Source organism: Glandiceps talaboti, chromosome 5 (genome assembly GCF_964340395.1).
Source record: "Glandiceps talaboti chromosome 5, keGlaTala1.1, whole genome shotgun sequence".
Lineage (NCBI taxonomy): Eukaryota > Metazoa > Hemichordata > Enteropneusta > Spengelidae > Glandiceps > Glandiceps talaboti.
Genome location: NC_135553.1, coordinates 9,619,265 through 9,637,589, shown reverse-complemented (window position 1 = coordinate 9,637,589; position 18,325 = coordinate 9,619,265). Strand labels below are relative to the sequence as shown.

Below are 18,325 nucleotides of genomic sequence, written 5' to 3'. Positions count from 1 at the left end.
GGAAAATCTGAATAAAGATACTCCAACATGAAAAAAAATAATCATAAAATGAAATAAAAAATCTACCTACCCCATGTAATGGGAACCACAGAATTTTTTTTATTAGGCCTTATATAGTTATCTAGATATTTAAGGTGTGGTCAAGTCCAGGGAGGTCAAGTAGGGTGATCTATCTGAATACAAAACCCACACCTATTATAACTTCACTCCTTCATCGAATGTACTGAACTGGGCTTTAATATAAGCAGGTATTGTATATCACTTCAATGAGTCGGATCTATGTATTTTTTATATGGCGGTATGTTGAATGGTGATCATACAAGATTGCTATATAACGTATTATGCTCCTTGGACAATGGTAATAAATAGCATTCAAGCTTGCTAAATCACCAGTAACCATGACGATATTTTCCATGTAAAACAGTAAGAGCAGCGTACGCAGTCACTCATAGTATTTGTCATTCCTAATAAATGAAGCACCCACATGCAAATGAATGTTTGAAAGTTGACTCATCAAACTTGTGATAAAGGGAGGAGAAATGTAAACCTTACAATATATTTCATCATATAGTTTAGTAGATAAGTTGGGATGTCAATACATGACAGACATGACCAGATCTAGATTAGACTTTCTTTGATGGATGTCTAATGGCTAGGAATCCTTCAACCCAAGTCTCTACTGTTGGTCTTCTTTGTTCAAGATTTTTGACATTCTCCACCCAGTATTGATAAATGTTGATGACAGCTAATATCATCTTTGATGTACACAATGGTTTTAGTGGTTTTGAAAATATATAGGGGCTTCAATAGCCAGTTGAGTTGACTCTGAGATGATTCTAGTCTTATCTAACATAAAACCCCCCAAATATGAACAGTTATTGTCAACTCTGAGTAGGGTTAAATTTAGGTCAGGTACAATGGGGGGTTTAGAATCGACTTGTGTCTGACACAAAATTCCATTTGATTACGTAAGTGTATTTAGTTTCCTAGATAAGGAGGGTTCCAAAGTTCAGGGTTGCTGCTAAATGATTGGAACAAATGAAGGCTATGCTACTATTGGATGACTTTTGTATGTGATCTGTGTCAGGTACAAAAATTCAGTGTGAATGGGACATAAGTTAAGTTATTATATAAGTTTTACTACTTTCTGTTGCCTCAGAGTGAAACTCACAGTTGTAGTCTGAACATAGTAATAGTCTGAGTTGTATTTCTCATAATTGATATGTAAACAACCCCCACACAGTTGTTCAATAGGTGTTTTGTCATCTTTTGGTTTGGTTTAAGTTTCATGTGACTTCAGTGACACACATGATGATAACTGCTAGCCATAGTACATTCCTATCAATGCAGCAAACTCTTAGGATTCGTCCCCCCCCCCCAAAAAAAAAAAAAAAAAAAAAAAAATGTTAACTCAATGTAGAAATTTTCTATGAACCATGCACATGAACATTCATCCTCATAAAAGTCATTCTTGCAAGCCAGAACACATACATGTATTTCTGTTGACGCAATGAAATATGAGTAGTTTTGGATGGTGTCGTACATAAAGAGGTCTGTGGTTTATGATGGTGATGAAATTTAATCAGAATGCAAATATGTTACTTGTGCCAACTTAAGATTTCCTTTACTTAATCCAAACTCTAAAACTTGAATACAAACAAATATATATCTATTAATATTATACAGTCCACCAGAGTATGTGTTCCATTAACTTTAGTCAACTTGAACAAATTCTACTTATCATGTTCAAAGTTGAGATCATTAAGCATCGATAGTATCAGGTATAGGCCCCAACATAGTCGACAACTATTGAAAGAAACCATAAATAAGACTATTCATGGTACATATTACATGAAAAATTTGTAACCATAAAAATGTCCTCAGTCCAAAAATGTTTGAAATAGTTGATGTTTAGTTGAAAAGCCTGTAAGTCCTCAGACTTCTGATACTGTGTGGGAGCACAGACCCTCGTGTGGGGTCAGTGGTGGAATATATATTTTACTGGTATTACCAAAGTTTACATTTTTTACCAAAGTTTACATATTTTGAGGAACTCACTTTTCATTGAACACAGAATCTAGTTTTGTGATATTATTTTCATGAATTTCTGAAAAATTAATATGTTAGAAGTTCAGATGAAAAATTCTTTGCAACAGCATTTTTATTATACAGAAAGAGAAAGAATAACTTGTAGACATAGGTACTTCACTGCAATGTGTTTAGTTCTGTATGTACAATCTTATGACAATACACCAAGTCAATAATACTTGGTTTAATATGACAAGGAAACTGTAGTAAAATGTTTATGTCAGAAATTGATATTTTGAAACTAAAATAAAGTAACGGATCGGAAGGGAGGTCGATGGGGCAGTTTAACATTTTCGCAATGACTGCATTGCCATGATGATCTAATACCAATAGTAAGGGGGGGGGGGGTTTACAAATGGAAGGGAAACTATTATTTCTTTGATAACGTTAAAAGTGCTGTGAGATATTATGCCTGGTATGTCTAATTATCATAATTGATTTGCAATTATAATAATTAGAATAATCAAAGTGACACAAAAGTGCATTAGTTCATTCTTTTTGTAGCCGTTCCGAAGACTGATAAGTTATGTTTACCCAAAAGGTTAAAAGGTAAAACAGACTGTGTTGTTTTATGGCAAGCTGCCTATACCAGACTATAAAGCAGAAGTCGATAAAAAAATGACAAACATGTTAAATAAACTTATGTCATCTTACAATAATTGTAGTCAAAGCCATCATAAATTAGTCAATATCAATTCCATTCTTTAAAAAAAGAAAAGAAAACGTGTGTACATGTATAATACTTGCCTGTGTCATGTCCGCAGTCAGTGTGGTTTAAAACTTTAGTACCATGTGAGTCGAGTGATAAGGAAGTTTGCAGTACGTGCTGTTTTGAGTATCCTTAGGAATAGATCACTGATAAAGTTAACACATAGATGATGACGTCGGCATTCAGATTACAAAATTACCCCTTGACTCATGTGACTGGCACACCCCTTTACCCGAAAGGTCATGACCCACTTGATGAAATGAGATTAATGCATGAGAAAATTAAACATTATGTCAGTTATTAAAATTGAAATCTGATATTATGTTGTGATTATTTATATTAGCTACTTAAATATGAAATATGATGTGATTTATTTATTTATCTGAAACTATTGTGATATTTGATATTATCAGACCATGATTTGTCTTCTGAACTACATACTGGGATGTTATCTAAAGAAAGTTCATTTCTATCTCATTGTTAAAGCTCAAATCTGAATTTAGACTAGTTTTGAAGAAATAAGTTTTATTTCATGAGAAGAGCCCTGTTGTGTCAAGGTCATGAAACCAGACAACTAGATATCAATAGTGTCAGACTTTTGTCTGGCCTAATTTTTAATCTGAAAATCAGATTATTGAAGTCTTGTGGGATGACCTTGTTTGATATTTTGACCACTTATCTGTGACATTATCTGTCTGTATCTGGTAATCATGTTAATTATTCATCACACAAAGAGTTAATTATATTGCATTAATTGTGAACCATGTCAAGTAGTTTTCAGTGAGAAACACATGTTTCAACCATTACATATTTCCATGGTTTCAACGTTATGCCGAGCAGTGTGTGCCCACAGTGAGTCAAAGTGATCAAAACTATGTATTTCTTGTGAGTCGTCACATAATAATGAACCCTAAATGTTAGTGCGTCACATGAAATACTTGTGTACCAACCATACATCAAAGTGGCATGGATGATGTGTGTATGAGGCAAACATTTTAGGCAAAAATAGGTACTGTTAATACAGCCAATTTCTTACATCAGTATTTCTTTTATTTTGAAATAATACATCTTTGCACATCATGCGTTTGGAACTGATTAAATCTTAAAGTTCTGTTTTGATTTTCAATGTAAAAATGTTACTCTCAATGACTTGTTCTGTCTGTTTTGTAATTGTTATGTTATTTAACACAACGGCTGAAATTCCATAAACATTGTCACATCTGAAGTATATAGTCCACTATACATCAACATCATTAACCACAGGCCTCTGTATGACTCTGTTTGAAACATACCCGCCAAGAGGTATCATTTTTAAATTGTACTCTTGCCAGTGAGAATGCATCTCTCTCTCCTATGCTTCACAACCCAAATAAACACACAACATATATTGGTAGGGTCACCAAGCTGTCACATGAGTGCAGGCCGGCCATGTAATTGATGTCAAATGTAACAAATGTCTTTCTGCTCATGGTGCCACATGTCATTTTGTACATCTTTTTGTCTACATTTTCAAAGTTCCAAAATCTCTATAGTAAGCTTTCACATGATTTTGTAACTTTGAGAGGGTGTAGCCAATATGTAAATCATGGGATTTCTTCACAGGGATAAAATAAAACTCTGCATAATTATGTGATAACTTTTCCTTAGATACTTAAATAAGTGCTGTACAGGAAAAACTATAAAGTTTACACACGTTGTGGCAGTAACAACTTTGTCACCCCGGCAATCAATCCAGCTTTATAAATGGGGACCTGTTAGGATAGCAGTTGCTATGTGAAGGATGTGTTTATGGATTGTATGCTCCACAGGGAGTTGAGGAAGCTAGCATGCCATTATAAGGCCTTGGCAGGGGTAATAATTGTCAAGTATTTTGCGCATATTATTAAACCACTGATATGAAAAATTACATTTACATTATTATCATCTGGATAAGTTTAGGTTAGATACACAGTATATTCCTACCAATGTCAAAAGATATACTGCTTCATAACCAATGTCAAAAAATACACTCCGTCTATAGTAACCAATGTCAAAAGATATCTCCTTGGTAACCAATATCAAAAGATAGCAAGTCAAAAAGTACAATCCTACCAATGTCGAAACAACTGTAATTGAAAACACAATCTTTTCTTATCTTTGTGTCAACTAGACATTATTCGGCCAAATGTTATTTCAAACTTTACTCCTACTTGACTGATATATACATGTGTAATTGCCAAACAAAATTCCACTAAATGTTTACCAAAACAAATAAACAAATAAATTATATAATGATGAGACACAGGATCCTGCCGTGGACAAGGAAGAAAACATTTATGTTATTAAATTCTGTACAAAAAATATGAATATTTGAAGTGTTTGGATTATCTTTATCAGGTTGACATAAAAATGTGCAGACAGACTCTCTCACAGTCCTCGGAGCTTCGCCTAGCTAAAACAATTATGTGGGTTATAACTTAGCAAAGATTGTCTGTCTTGATCTCAAGGGTAGATAGTAGATATTCAATATGTGATTCTAAAGTACATTTGAAATGAAATTAAGTAGAGTCTATAATCTCCAAGCCAAAGCCTAATTTATAGCTGTAGATTAATTACATATTTTTGTACAATTACTGTTGTATAGTAACACTGTTTCATCTGCATCACAGGTATGATTGATCTTCTCTCAAAATTTTCATCAAATAGGAATGTCATAAAAAAGTTTTATTTGTAAGACTCGGAGCATGTTGACATAACCTTAACTTGTGTAGTTGGAGTGTGTTTCATAAGGTTTAGTAACCTTGGTAACAGAAACTAAGGTAAGATCAGGTAAAAACTTGGGTATGATATGTACCAGATATTTGGAAGCCTAGATAAAATGGTGAACTCAGATAGATTTTATTACTGCCTATACTTCTTACAAACTTAACAACTACAATACTATTAACTGGGTCATTTTATCACAGGATGTATTTATTGAACAGCTGCTATTATCTGGAGTTCTTCTGTGTCTAAGAATTTCAACTGTTTACTCCAAATACTTGTATATGAAATCAAACTAATGGCATGACAAAGGTATTTCATTAGGTCGTCCTTGACACTTCACATAGTACCACTACAAGTGTTTAGTAATGTCAATTGACTAGTATTGGAAATGAGATAATTTGTTTGCTGTAAATTTATTGTACACCGGATATTAAAGTGGTTTAATATATGATTGTAATGAGGTAGAAGATGTTTGTACTTTAGTATGTTTATGGAAACATTGCATTGTTTCTAAATTATAACCAATTAATACAGGTACTGTTTATATATCAATATGTACACCTGTTTTGACCAAAATTTCGGCCACAAGATGTTTGGTGAATTTGTGTCGAACTCCTGTAATGTGAAGTATTTGTATCATTGTAGTGGTATCGAAAATGAGGTCTTGGATAGTACGATGGATGGAACTCAAAGAAGCTTTTCAACTATCATTATTGATTGATTTATTGATTGATTTATTGATTTATTAGCCATGTTCATATGCTTGTGCTCAAGTCTCCAGGCTTTATTCATTCCTTGAACAAAATATTTATTTTAATACAACTGCATTCTTTTATGTGATATGACAATTTGAGTGATCAGTGATTGCAAACTAGACAGATGAACACGTAAGCCCAGAGATGACAGATAACTGAGACAGATATAAAAAAAAAATTGATGTCAACTGGCTTTTTTCTAAAAGTGAATAAACTCAAAACATTTGAAGATTATAAGACTTTTAAAAAAAACTCTCAAGGGATTGGTGGTAGTTTACTTTATTTATACCTAGTGAGGTGGGCTGAAAGTATCAAATATAAAATATGTACCAAATTGTGATATAAGTGAAGGAATGTAGACAATTAATGAAGACATGTATTACATTTCTGAAGTCAAAAAATATGATTTCCTTTAACATAATTGGTGAAAATTAAAGACTGAGATAAAATGAAAAGAAATCATAACACTACAGATTTACTAGAAAGAAAACACATGGCAATTGACTGTAATGAGACTGGTAGTATTGGGTTGTTGCTTTTACTTTGATGTTACTAGAATTAATAATTAAAGTATGTTAAAAGAGAAATGGTGTGACTGCAAAATCACGATTGCAAAAATGATGTTTGCAAAAAAACAACTGACGTGTTGTCTTTGCCAGCACCCACCAGGAGTTACGACATCACTGGCAGTAACTCGATACCTGTAATTATGTTAATTTCAATGATCTGACATTTATCAACCGTTCCCAAATAATCAGCCTGGCATATCGCATTAGCAAAGATGACTACTCAGTTGTTTTTCATGTATGATCACATGAACTTCTTCAAAAGGTTACTAGAATGTGAGATTTTAGAGAACCACAGTAAAAACTAACTTACTTTCAACTGTCAGTTTATACTGTGTGATGTTCACTTTAACATCATAAAGCTGTATGTCAGTTGTACTTGCCTTGAAAATCATAGTTATGCGCAACTGATACTAACTTTGATCTTATATCCTCTCCCCCCCCCAAAAAAAAACAACAACAACAAACAAACAAACAAACAAACAAAACAAGTTACAGTAAAGGATGATACACTGAAAATCCTTTTGTTTTCTTCCTTTTCCAGAGAGATGCTTTTATACCTTGAAAACATCTTTACAGCCAGCCAGCTTCAGCAGTCCTAACTACCCTATGGACTATGATAACAACTTGCAGTGTATGTGGAGGATATCGGCACCGAGGGATTTCAGAGTCAATCTAAAGTTTCTGGATGTGGACATTGAGGACACCGAGTATTGTGCCTTTGATTATGTTGCAGTACATGATGGGAGACATAGAGCTTCAGTCAGAGTAGGACAGTACTGTGGAAATGCTATAAGGTCCATCATTTTGAAGTCCACAGGTTAGTTCTTTATCAAGTGTCTTTTTGGCACCCAATTGGCAAAGCTGGAGGGGGCCATTATGTGTGTGTGCGTGCATGTGCGTGCATGTGTGTGTGTGTGTGTCCCCATTGCAGCTGTATCTCTGACATCCACAGGCCAATATTTCAATCAAACTTAGCACAAATGTGACATAACATACTGGGCACACTTAGTTTTGGAACTGTTTTCAAATTTGAATGAATGGCAGCTTTATTTGATATTAAAAATTCCTTGTATGTGCAGTCGCCCAGGAATGTAATAGAGAGAGACCTGGTCCAAGTGTCTACCTTGATACATTTACAAACAGCTACAACCAAGATGTCAAGTAACATCAGTACTCTACTGAAATTTGTCAATTGTCAGACATTTTCACATTATTATATTTTTTTTCCATTTTGCAGGTAAAAATATGGTTGTGATTTTTGTGTCTGACGGAACTCATACAGGAAGAGGTTTCAAAGCCAGATACTGGGCTGTTCCCGCCAAAAAGAGTTTTGCCATGCATAATGAACTGTAATAACAAAGTAAAGAAAAAGAGGAAAATTGTGCCATACATCTTCAAGGACAATGGTGAAATCTGAAACTTGGCACATACAAAAGAGTAAAGATTTACCAACAAACGCTTCCAGCATCAACATTTATTAAAAGAGATATTGAAGTGAATTTTATATTAGCTTACAAAACATATATTTACATACTAGATAATAATAATACTGTATTTTGAACTAAAGGATGACCTGTATCTGAAAAAAGGAATATATACCAGTTTATGTAACCTCAAAGTTTATTCACAAATACATCATTTATCATTAATTTTTTCATTATATGTAGTTTATCTTTTTCTAATAAAAGACAATCCCTGTATCCTACATTTATTTGTTTGCATTGACTGGAAATTTAATACATACAATAGATACAAGTTTAGCTTAAACAGATCATCATCTGGCTCAACAAAAATCTTGTTATATTTTGTCAACATGTGGACGCGAGTTATATTTTTAATCCATTTTTATGGATGTGATCACCTAACAATATAAGTTGTGCAAAGAAAATGTAAGTGTTTTCGTTTTGGTGATAAAATGTACCATGTTTAATTATATAGCAAGATTTTGTTTGGCCAGATCAAATGTAACAATACTATATAAGATAGCCATCTATTTAGGCACCATTCTGTTTCAGGTTAACTGACTTCTATTGTATTATGAGTTATATGAAAAACACCTTTTTTATTTTTGTGTTGGTTCAAACCTGGTGGTAGGAACTACTTGGTAAGGGATGGGAAAACACAAAATGTTGATGTGTCACAAGAAATCTGTCGGTGGCCTGTCAAATAGGCTTTGAGGGCACAGGGAATAAAAATTAATTGACTCCCAATATGCAAATGAAGTGTCAACAGAAAGCAGTCAAAAAGCAATATTTATTGGCATTATCTAACTCTCGAGATCTCATTTTTTAGTTCCCAATGGGCACTGCCTGTAGGGAACTTGTACATTGGGCGGTCCCATCCATGGCCATGTGTACTTACATGATTGCACATGTCTGTGTCTGTTCATCCTCATATCCCTGATATGCACAGACTGATTTCAACCAAAACGTAAACATACTATGTGAGACTAGACCATAGACAGTGGAGAAATCTCCACACTTTCTATGGTGAGAAATGTGCACATCACTTTATTTTGCAACTGAATCAAATATGGCTGAATGGTGCTGAAATTTGGTGGGGATTTTCTGGATGTGTTATTCTGCAGATATTGCTCAAAACTTATTTAAAGACAACTTGCCCTAGAAACAATGGTCACACCCTTGGCAACAGTCAAACGATGGCCTGTAACAAAAATAACAGGGATTAATAGGCTAATGGATAAACCTTTGTAAACAGGTAAATAGGCAAGTGGATATTCCAAAGAATGCAGATGCCTTGCAACAAAACACCCTTATCAAGTGAAATTCTTATGTTGCAAAAATGATATGGATGGATTGGCCAACTCATGCAGGTTAAATATTGTATTAAGTTTGATCTGGAGTTTTATCAGAAAATATAGCATAACAATGAAATGAATAAAGTAGCATTAATATTTTGAAATTGCATCATGTTAAAACAAACTTTTCATGTAGCGTTATCACAAAAATGCATGGTGAGATAGGTAGTTCTCTTTTTGGAGGATGTGGTTGGCCCTGAAAAGGGCCGTTTTGTTTGCGTATGCCTAAAGCACACAATTTACTTCTTGTTGCTTTTCTTTGGCAAGAGTACTGCCTGGATGTTTGGCAATACACCACCCTGGGCAATAGTTACACCACCCAGAAGTTTGTTCAGCTCTTCGTCGTTTCTTACTGCCAACTGCAAGTGACGGGGGATGATCCTGGTTCTCTTGTTGTCACGAGCGGCGTTGCCGGCCAGCTCTAGGATTTCGGCAGCCAGATATTCCATAACAGCAGCGAGATATACTGGAGCACCAGCGCCGACTCGGTTAGCATAATTGCCTTTACGCAGGAAACGATGGACACGGCCTACAGGGAACTGCAGGCCGGCACGAGCTGAACGACTCTTCGCCTTACCACGCTTGCCTTTGCCTCCTTTACCACGTCCGGACATTTTCGTTCTACCTTACGTACATATACTTAAAGTACAAAGCGTAAATGTTCCAGGCACTTACTTTTCCTTCTTTTATACCCTACCTTAGGATTACGAAATGGCAAACTTTCAACCAATAAGGTTTGTGCATTGATATAATTAACCAATCAACATAATCAATGCCGTGATCGAAATTATAAGAACTAGGGCAACTTTGTATACATTGTTGCAAAAGTTGTTTTCGACGACGTTCGTCATCTATATTTCGCAACTAATAGCTACATATGACGTTTTCTTTTACGTTGATTTTCAGTAAAATATTGATTTTCCTTTATGCAATATAATCCTTCATTTGCATATTTTCTTCTATAAAAGGTATATAGTCTGACTGAACTTTTATATTTTCACTTCATTTGTATCGTACGTGAAGATGCCTCCAAAGTCTACTGGTAAAGGCGGTAAGAAGGGTCGCAAAGGCGGCAAGGGGCGTGGTGGTGACAAGAAGAGAAGGAGGAGACGACGTGAAAGCTATGGTATCTACATCTATAAAGTGATGAAACAAGTACATCCCGACACTGGCATTTCATCAAAAGCTATGTCCATCATGAACAGCTTTGTCAACGACGTCTTCGAACGGATTGCAGCAGAAGCTTCTCGTCTGGCTCACTACAACAAGCGTTCTACCATCACAAGCAGAGAGATCCAGACAGCTGTACGTCTCTTGCTACCCGGTGAGCTTGCCAAGCACGCCGTCAGTGAGGGCACCAAAGCCGTCACCAAGTACACCAGCTCCAAGTAAATCGTATGCCTAGCATACGCAAACAAAACGGCCCTTTTCAGGGCCACCACATCCTCCAAAAAGAGAACTACCTACCATGTTTATATCAACACATAAAACAAGTTTTTAAGAACAGATAAATTAGAAGTGTCGACGTCCAAGTTTCACGAACTATTTTCTTTTTGGCCACTTTTTAGTTCATATTCGTGCTCCACCCCAACACACGTGCACACATCACAGAGCGGAGAAGCAAATGCGACTATGATTAACTACAATATTATCGCATTGATACTTTAATATGTAATCTGAAAAATAAACCGTGAAATATCACTAAATTTCCCCCTTTTGAACGCAACGTTTCGTAAAACATTATACATATATACCAAATAGGCCTATTACCAGCTGTCGGACCCTATACTATGCCATGCAGGGAATAACAAAACAACATTCCTTCAAGAAAATATTGTTTATTCACAGCAGTATTTGTCATTGGGTCGATCCATGGAACGTTGATTACACAAGTGAACACGATCGAAATCGGGATTTTAATTGGCGTAAAGTCATACTTTGATTGGTAGGCTATAGGTTTGTTACATTTATTCTCGACTCGACATCCTTGGTATTTACTGATTTAGTTCAGAGGTTCCGTAGTATGCGTTTACAGAGCTAAGCAATCATTCTAGATCCCGGGTCTAGATCTCTCGGTTCTCACGATAGAAGGTAGGTTACAGCCATTTTGATTACTTTTTTTAATTACAATAGCGGATATAGGAGCTTGAGACTAGTTACGATAATTGTAGCGTTGGTTTTGCTCTCTAGCATTCTTTTTTGTTTTTGAGCATTTATTCCTAGGTTTATAGTAAAGTTAGGTTTTGCGTGCAAATCCGGGAAGAATAAAAAACTCAATATTGAAAAAAATGAAAGCTAGGTCAAAACGAAACACTAATGCTCAGTAGTACAATTACAAGTCGTATTGCATCTAGACTATGTCCCAAATATAATGCTTAAAACGTAACTAACATGTCATATTGTGTTTTCTGCAATTTTTTATTAGATGTTCGATACAAATGCATATTTTTTCTAGTGTAGACAGTAGAGCAGTCTGAATATTGCATTATCGGTGCGTGACTAACGACGTTCAAGTGAAATCCTAATCTATCTAGAGATATGACGTAATTTCAAACTATGAATTCGTATTATAACTTAGCGATCAACATTTAGAATTACATGTGATTTTGGTCGAATTTCGAACATTCGGTTTTTGAAACTAGAATCGAAATCAAAACAAATATCCAGTCAGTGCAATGTTTCACGATGTCGATGACTAGAGTGTAAATAATATACTCGTGAAGCAAGGGTTTACAGCAATCTGATTAAAATCTGATGTTTTCCTGTATTTACCTTTATTCCATCGTTATTGCGTCTTTAAAAAAAAAAACTCACGTAAAAGACGCAATAACGATGGAATAAAGGTAAATACAGGAAAACCAGCCTATCTAACATCAGATTTTAATCAGATAATTGGGTTTACAGTTACGTGAAGTGGTGTAGTAGCCAGAGAGAATATTATAATATCTAAATACTAGTATATGTCCATGCAATCGTAGAGATAATGCACTTGTGGAGCAAAAGTTTTTTCGAACATTTCACAAAAGTCCTTCTACAAATTTCTTAAACTTGTAGTACTCTTGTTGGTTTACTCACATTTATGCAATAATTGTAGCGTTTGCTGTGATTTTAAGGGGGGTTTTCTTCTATTTTTGTGTTGTTTTTTTCAGTCAGATGTTGAACTGGAAGCAAACGCTACAATTCCTCAGTGTAACGTTAATGCAAATAGACGAGATCATGCTAAAAACGGTACCTCTGAACATTTCTTGGGTCTTGAAGGCTCCGTAATTAATGTTGAAGTAGGGAAATGTCCGATTTTTTTTTTGGGGGGGGGATGAGGCGTAAATTGGCAGAACAATCCACACCGAACTTTGCTATTCAGATCTGAATCGCTTCCGTCTATTTGCGTTAACGTTTCAGGAATTGTAGCGTTTGCTTTCCAGTTAGAAAAAAAGTACAAAAATATGAGAAATAACCCTCAAAATCACAACAAACGCTACAATTATTGCACAAGTATGTATTATCGTAGACTGTAAGATACGTCGTGACGTTTCGCCCTCACCGGCCTCCTCTCACAGGTTAGGGGTTGGCCGATGTTTGAGGGTGCCCCGTCACGGCGTACCTTACAGACTAGTACTGTATTATCGGTACATAGCACCCGGCCCATTGTTGTCGTAGCATTTCATTTTTTCCCATCCATTTTAATACACTCCCTTTCCATTGATCAGCTTTATTTCAATTCAATGTTTAAATAATCATCTGTTTATGCAATATAATAATCCGTTACCTTTCTCGTCCACCATTTGTTATGCTATATTTAATTGCGCAAATCAACATTCAAATATACCATTTTTCTATACTCGAATCGGTGGCTGTAAAATCAAACAATCAAATTACCCAGATCGGTTTTGTTCATTAATTACGTTTTGCGCATTAACGTCTTCATTACGTACGAATTAATATTAATCCACAGAGTAAACAGAAGGGATAGAATATAATAAGTCGTCCTATGATAGCTAATCAAACATTTAGAAATAGTAACATTTATAAAATGTATCAAAACTTACATAACACGAAAGTTATAGATGTGTAAGCTTATGTATACGCATCAATTGTGTGGGATGACTCTACACAAGATTACCATGACTATACATGTACGGGCAAATCGATCATTCCCTGCACTGTGATCGTTCCCACCGCCAGGATTTTTACACAATAAATGCACAAGACTCTTGACATTAGAAAGATAAGTTTCCTGAAAATCTTAATTCTTTACTTGTAGATATTGATAGAAACCATGGGTTGTGCCAATCCTTGCAGATCTGTCTATCATCTTGTCAGTTTGTTATACCTGGCGCTGATTTTGCTACAACTTCAGGTGTCCTCAGGTCAACGCACTGAGGACGGACAAAGTGAAAACTGTTGCCATGGGATACCTGGCATTCCTGGAAACCCAGGTAATAGATGTCATAATACAGTTACACACAACACAACACAACACAACACACACATGCGCACACAACAATCTCACATGAACTAATGTCACTTCAAGTATAATGGTGAGTCAATCGTTCATTTAAATCTCAATCGATTGACAGCAATAACTCAAGACTCATCCCTCAACCAAATACAGGTGGTAAATACTATTGAATGAGCTGATTGAATCGATGAATCAATGATCAATCACGAATTAAACTATCAACATCAATCACCTAACAATGACAAAAATTACAGAATAAGGATCCTATTGATTAACTATCAATCAATCAATCAATCAATTGATCGATCAACTCTCGTTTTTTAAAGGAATTCATGGTGCCAATGGTATTCCAGGAGTTGCTGGGCAACCTGGCATGAATGGTGACAAAGGTGATACTGGTTTAAAAGGAGATTCTGGATTCCCTGGTGAGAAAGGAAAACCAGGAAAATCAGGCCCTAGAGGAGATGATGGAATGATGGGAGAAAAAGGCAACCCTGGACAAAAGGGGAACAAGGGCGATTCAGTCCAAGGTCAGGAAGTTAAAGTGGCATTTTCAGTAGCATTGACAACTGCGATGCCACATGGGAGCAGTGCCCGGGTGATCATGTTTAGCAAAGTGTACAGTAACCTTGGAGGTGGCTATGACCAATCAACCGGTAAATTCACATGTCCTGTTAGTGGTGTGTATATGTTGAGTATGTCATTACTAAGGGATACTGCATCAAACCTGTTTGCCTGCATGATGAAGAATGATGAAAAATTACCATGCGTGTATGTAGCTCATACAGCAGATAGATCATATGGTGCTGGATCTAATAGTGTCATTGTTGATGCACAGGAGGGTGATGAGATTTGGGTTAAGCTACAAGGCAACTATGCTGTCCACAGCAATGTGAATGAATACACCACCTTTACAGGATACCTATACAAGCAAATGTAGGATAAAACCAGTACATGTATTTGAGTTATAGCGCCCTCTACCACTAGAAAACAGATAGCTGGTATATTCACAGCAAAGTAGTATTATTATACTGTATACTGTATTCTAAACCAATGCAAGATATTGGTACTATAATAACTCTGAATACTCCAAAGCACATAATATAAATTTTTTGATACTAAGAAATGAAATATTAAAAAAGATTGGAATGAAATATTACACAATTTGAGCATTTCATTCCAATGGCCAACTAATCCACCAAATGGTTTTTTCATCACTGACCTAGGGAGTACTGTGACATTTCTGTCACTACTAGGGAGTACAATGCAACCATGCAAAATACAAGAAAATTTGGAAACCTCATAAAATTTTTGGTGTGTTGAGTTATACACTATTGAATGTCACGTTTGAGTTTCAGATAATGCATATTATTTACAGACTCAAATCCCAATAAATAATCAAATCACACAAAATAAATATATATATATTAACATAACTTTATTGCACATGTTTATTGTACAAACAATACTGTACAATTCTCTTGAAAAAAATTTCTTCCATAAATACAATATATAGATGAAACCATGCCATCTTTGCTTGGTATTAGAGTTGAACAAACTTTTATCATCTATGTACAATGAAGGGGTGTCCATCTTGCTTTATGGTAAAAAATAGTGCCAATGGCATTGAAGCACAACTGTGTACAATACAAGTGTTCTAGAGAGTTCAATATAAAATGTAACATCATTTAGTCTAGGAGGGTTGATAACGTACCTAGCTCATGTTAACCGAACCTGTTCAGATGTGCTAAAAATTGCGATTGTAAAAGAAATCTTTGTCCAAGTACTTGCCATGGATGATTTGAAAGATAAGTAAGATGAAATTGTTTACAGACTGATTACATTTAAAATGACCATATACTGGGGTGATGATTATAACAATTTAGACAGGAATGTTATACACATTAGTGACATTTTAAAACATTATTTTATACTACCTGGAGTGTCGCCATACATTGACAACAATCATTAGAAAAAAATTGTCAAAACTTAAAAATAAATAATTTTCATACATAAAAATATGCTTTTCCATCTTACTTTGTTAAACAAGGTGATATGAATGAAAAACGGCACTATGATAAAGCAGTTTGTGCTGAATAGAAAATATTCATTTTGAGAAAGTCATTCTACATATGTATGTGAATCAAAATTTACAGATATGTCGTCAACAGAATCCATCCTATGTAAATGATTATAAAGTATTCCTGATGTCTGATGACGGACAGTTTTAGACTAGCATAGTTCTAGATAACAATATATCATATACAGTATTGCCAATCATAAGGCTGAACACATTGTCTTGATGTATTACTTAGAGTTGTCTGAAAGATCTTAATACCCCACGTCTACCACACAGAAATCATGAACCAAAAGTGGTTCATGCAAATGAGTTAACCCCAACTGTGAGAATGATGTAAACAATGAGTAACACTGAAGTAAAGTGCTACACTTGTTTAAAGCATTCGTATATAATATAAAAGTATACTGTTTCAATTGGTTTATTTACAAGCCTAGCATGTGGCCTTTCTAATGTGGTCAATTAGCAAATGAAACAGTATACTTTTACACTTGATATGGATCCTATAAACGATTTGGTACAAACAGAAAATGCTTTACTGTGGTGTTATGGGTTGTATAAGTAGCATACTGCACTGACAAATGATACCATATTTGGACATCACGTAACTGCCACCAATAAATACTAACTTATCATTGGTCAGAATTCTGTGATTGATTAACACAAGAATGATGTTCATGATTGCGTGGGTGTCATTGGTTGAACTTGAAATTTCATGTAAGCTCTGCCTAGATGTAGATATTGGGTAAAATGATCTTCAGATTAAAAACCAATGGACAGCCACAAAACTACACTTAACTGAGTTAACTGGCAGAACATTGAAAAAAACCCTTAAATTATGCAGTATCAGCAGTGACCAATTCAAACCACTGTCTCAGTGCATCACTTAGAGTGGCTGGCAGGGCATTAATGTCTCTGAGAATGATGTAGAAGGGGAAAGGAAACTGTTCCATGTATAATCGGATATCTGGCATCTCTCCTGCTCCTTTGAAGACTGGAACTTTGATGTCCAAAATGGAATCCTGAAAATCAAACAACACAATTTTATTTTTTACATCACTTGAAATTTGACATTTTCTATACCAGTCATTGTAATGTCACACAAGACACCACTGTAAGGTCTGTTAAGAAAATAAAACTTGTTTGAAAAGGAGGAACATTTCGATTGGACTAACACATGTAAAGATAGTTTGGTATGAATATGCATGGGATATCTTGGCCATTAAGTGACACAATATGCAAATTAATACATAAATTACACATCTATTGGCCAATAAGTGACACACTATTCAAAATTAGCACGATACTGACATCTATTGGCCATTAAGTGTCTTATTATGCAAATTAAGAGACATTACTGGCATTTATTGACCGATAAGTGTCTTATTATGCAAATTAAGGAATTACTGACATCTATTGGCCAATATTAAGTGACCTAAAATATTATGCCCCTTGGCAGCTTTTACAATTGACAGTGTCCTACCTTATTGTCAGGGTTATCTAATACAACAAAGACTGTGAAGACATGTGCCTCCTTGGCAGCTCTGACAACCGACTTGACAGCCTCCATGCCCTCCAGAAAGAGTCCCCTGCCATCAGAGACAATCAGAAGGAGTTGAGATGTGTCCAGGTTGACTGCACCTGGGTGTTGTCTGCTACGAGCTGACAACATCACACCTGTAGCTTTGTCAACTAACTGTGATAAAAAACAAGAAATGATACAAAAAACTAAGTTAGTATTGAGACATAAACAGTGAGTGGGTAAGTTTTAATTAAAAAAAATATATAATAAAACATCAGTGTTTGCAATAACGCTGTAAATAATCACTTGGTCAACACACTCATATAGAAACAACATGAAGTGTCTCAAAACAATATGTATATTGTATAGCAATGGTATTTTGTGAGATTTTTGGAATAGACGACTTCAGACTTGCTTCCTCAGCCATATGTCGTATGTATACCCACCATTGTTTTATTCATTATGCAAATGACATACCTTGGCCTAAAATATGTAAGCAAAATGATTGTTTTGCACTTAGCAACTTATGAGCAACTCTTCCATCTATCCATACTTGTTATGAGTCTGACTAAATAGAATGTAC

At 35.2% G+C, this 18,325-nt stretch overlaps 4 protein-coding genes and 1 pseudogene across 4 annotated transcripts in view; 3 read left to right on the top strand and 2 right to left on the bottom strand.

The window, feature by feature from the left end:
* The window catches only part of LOC144435302 (bone morphogenetic protein 1-like), a 91,269-nt gene extending 82,760 nt beyond the window's left edge, over nt 1-8,509 (top strand). Inside the window, exons 16-17 of the mRNA XM_078123897.1 lie at nt 7,408-7,683; nt 8,104-8,509. Coding sequence (XP_077980023.1) covers nt 7,408-7,683; nt 8,104-8,219 — 392 coding nt within the window. The 3' untranslated portion in view covers nt 8,220-8,509. The remainder of the gene's footprint in view (nt 1-7,407; nt 7,684-8,103) is intronic.
* Nucleotides 8,510-9,923: 1,414 nt separating this feature from the next.
* On the bottom strand, nt 9,924-10,298 carry LOC144435306 (late histone H2A.3, gonadal-like). The gene has a single exon (XM_078123901.1). The coding sequence runs from the start codon at nt 10,296-10,298 to the stop codon at nt 9,924-9,926; it is 375 nt and encodes a 124-aa protein (XP_077980027.1).
* Nucleotides 10,299-10,707: 409 nt separating this feature from the next.
* LOC144435307 (histone H2B, gonadal pseudogene) lies at nt 10,708-11,076 on the top strand (annotated as a pseudogene).
* A 3,440-nt stretch (nt 11,077-14,516) lies between these two features.
* LOC144435010 (complement C1q-like protein 2) lies at nt 14,517-15,083 on the top strand. The gene has a single exon (XM_078123544.1). It carries the CDS (start codon nt 14,517-14,519, stop codon nt 15,081-15,083), a length of 567 nt encoding a protein of 188 aa, XP_077979670.1.
* A 552-nt stretch (nt 15,084-15,635) lies between these two features.
* The window catches only part of LOC144435009 (midasin-like), a 74,395-nt gene continuing 71,705 nt past the window's right edge, over nt 15,636-18,325 (bottom strand). Inside the window, 2 exon segments of the mRNA XM_078123543.1 lie at nt 15,636-17,242; nt 17,704-17,916. Of these exon segments, the coding sequence (XP_077979669.1) occupies nt 17,057-17,242; nt 17,704-17,916 (399 nt within the window). The 3' untranslated portion in view covers nt 15,636-17,056.

Coding starts and splice junctions, on each gene's coding strand:
- LOC144435010 (XM_078123544.1), top strand. CDS start 14,517: ATGAATGGTGACAAAGGTGATACTGGTTTAAAAGGAGATTCTGGATTC.
- LOC144435306 (XM_078123901.1), bottom strand. CDS start 10,298: ATGTCCGGACGTGGTAAAGGAGGCAAAGGCAAGCGTGGTAAGGCGAAG.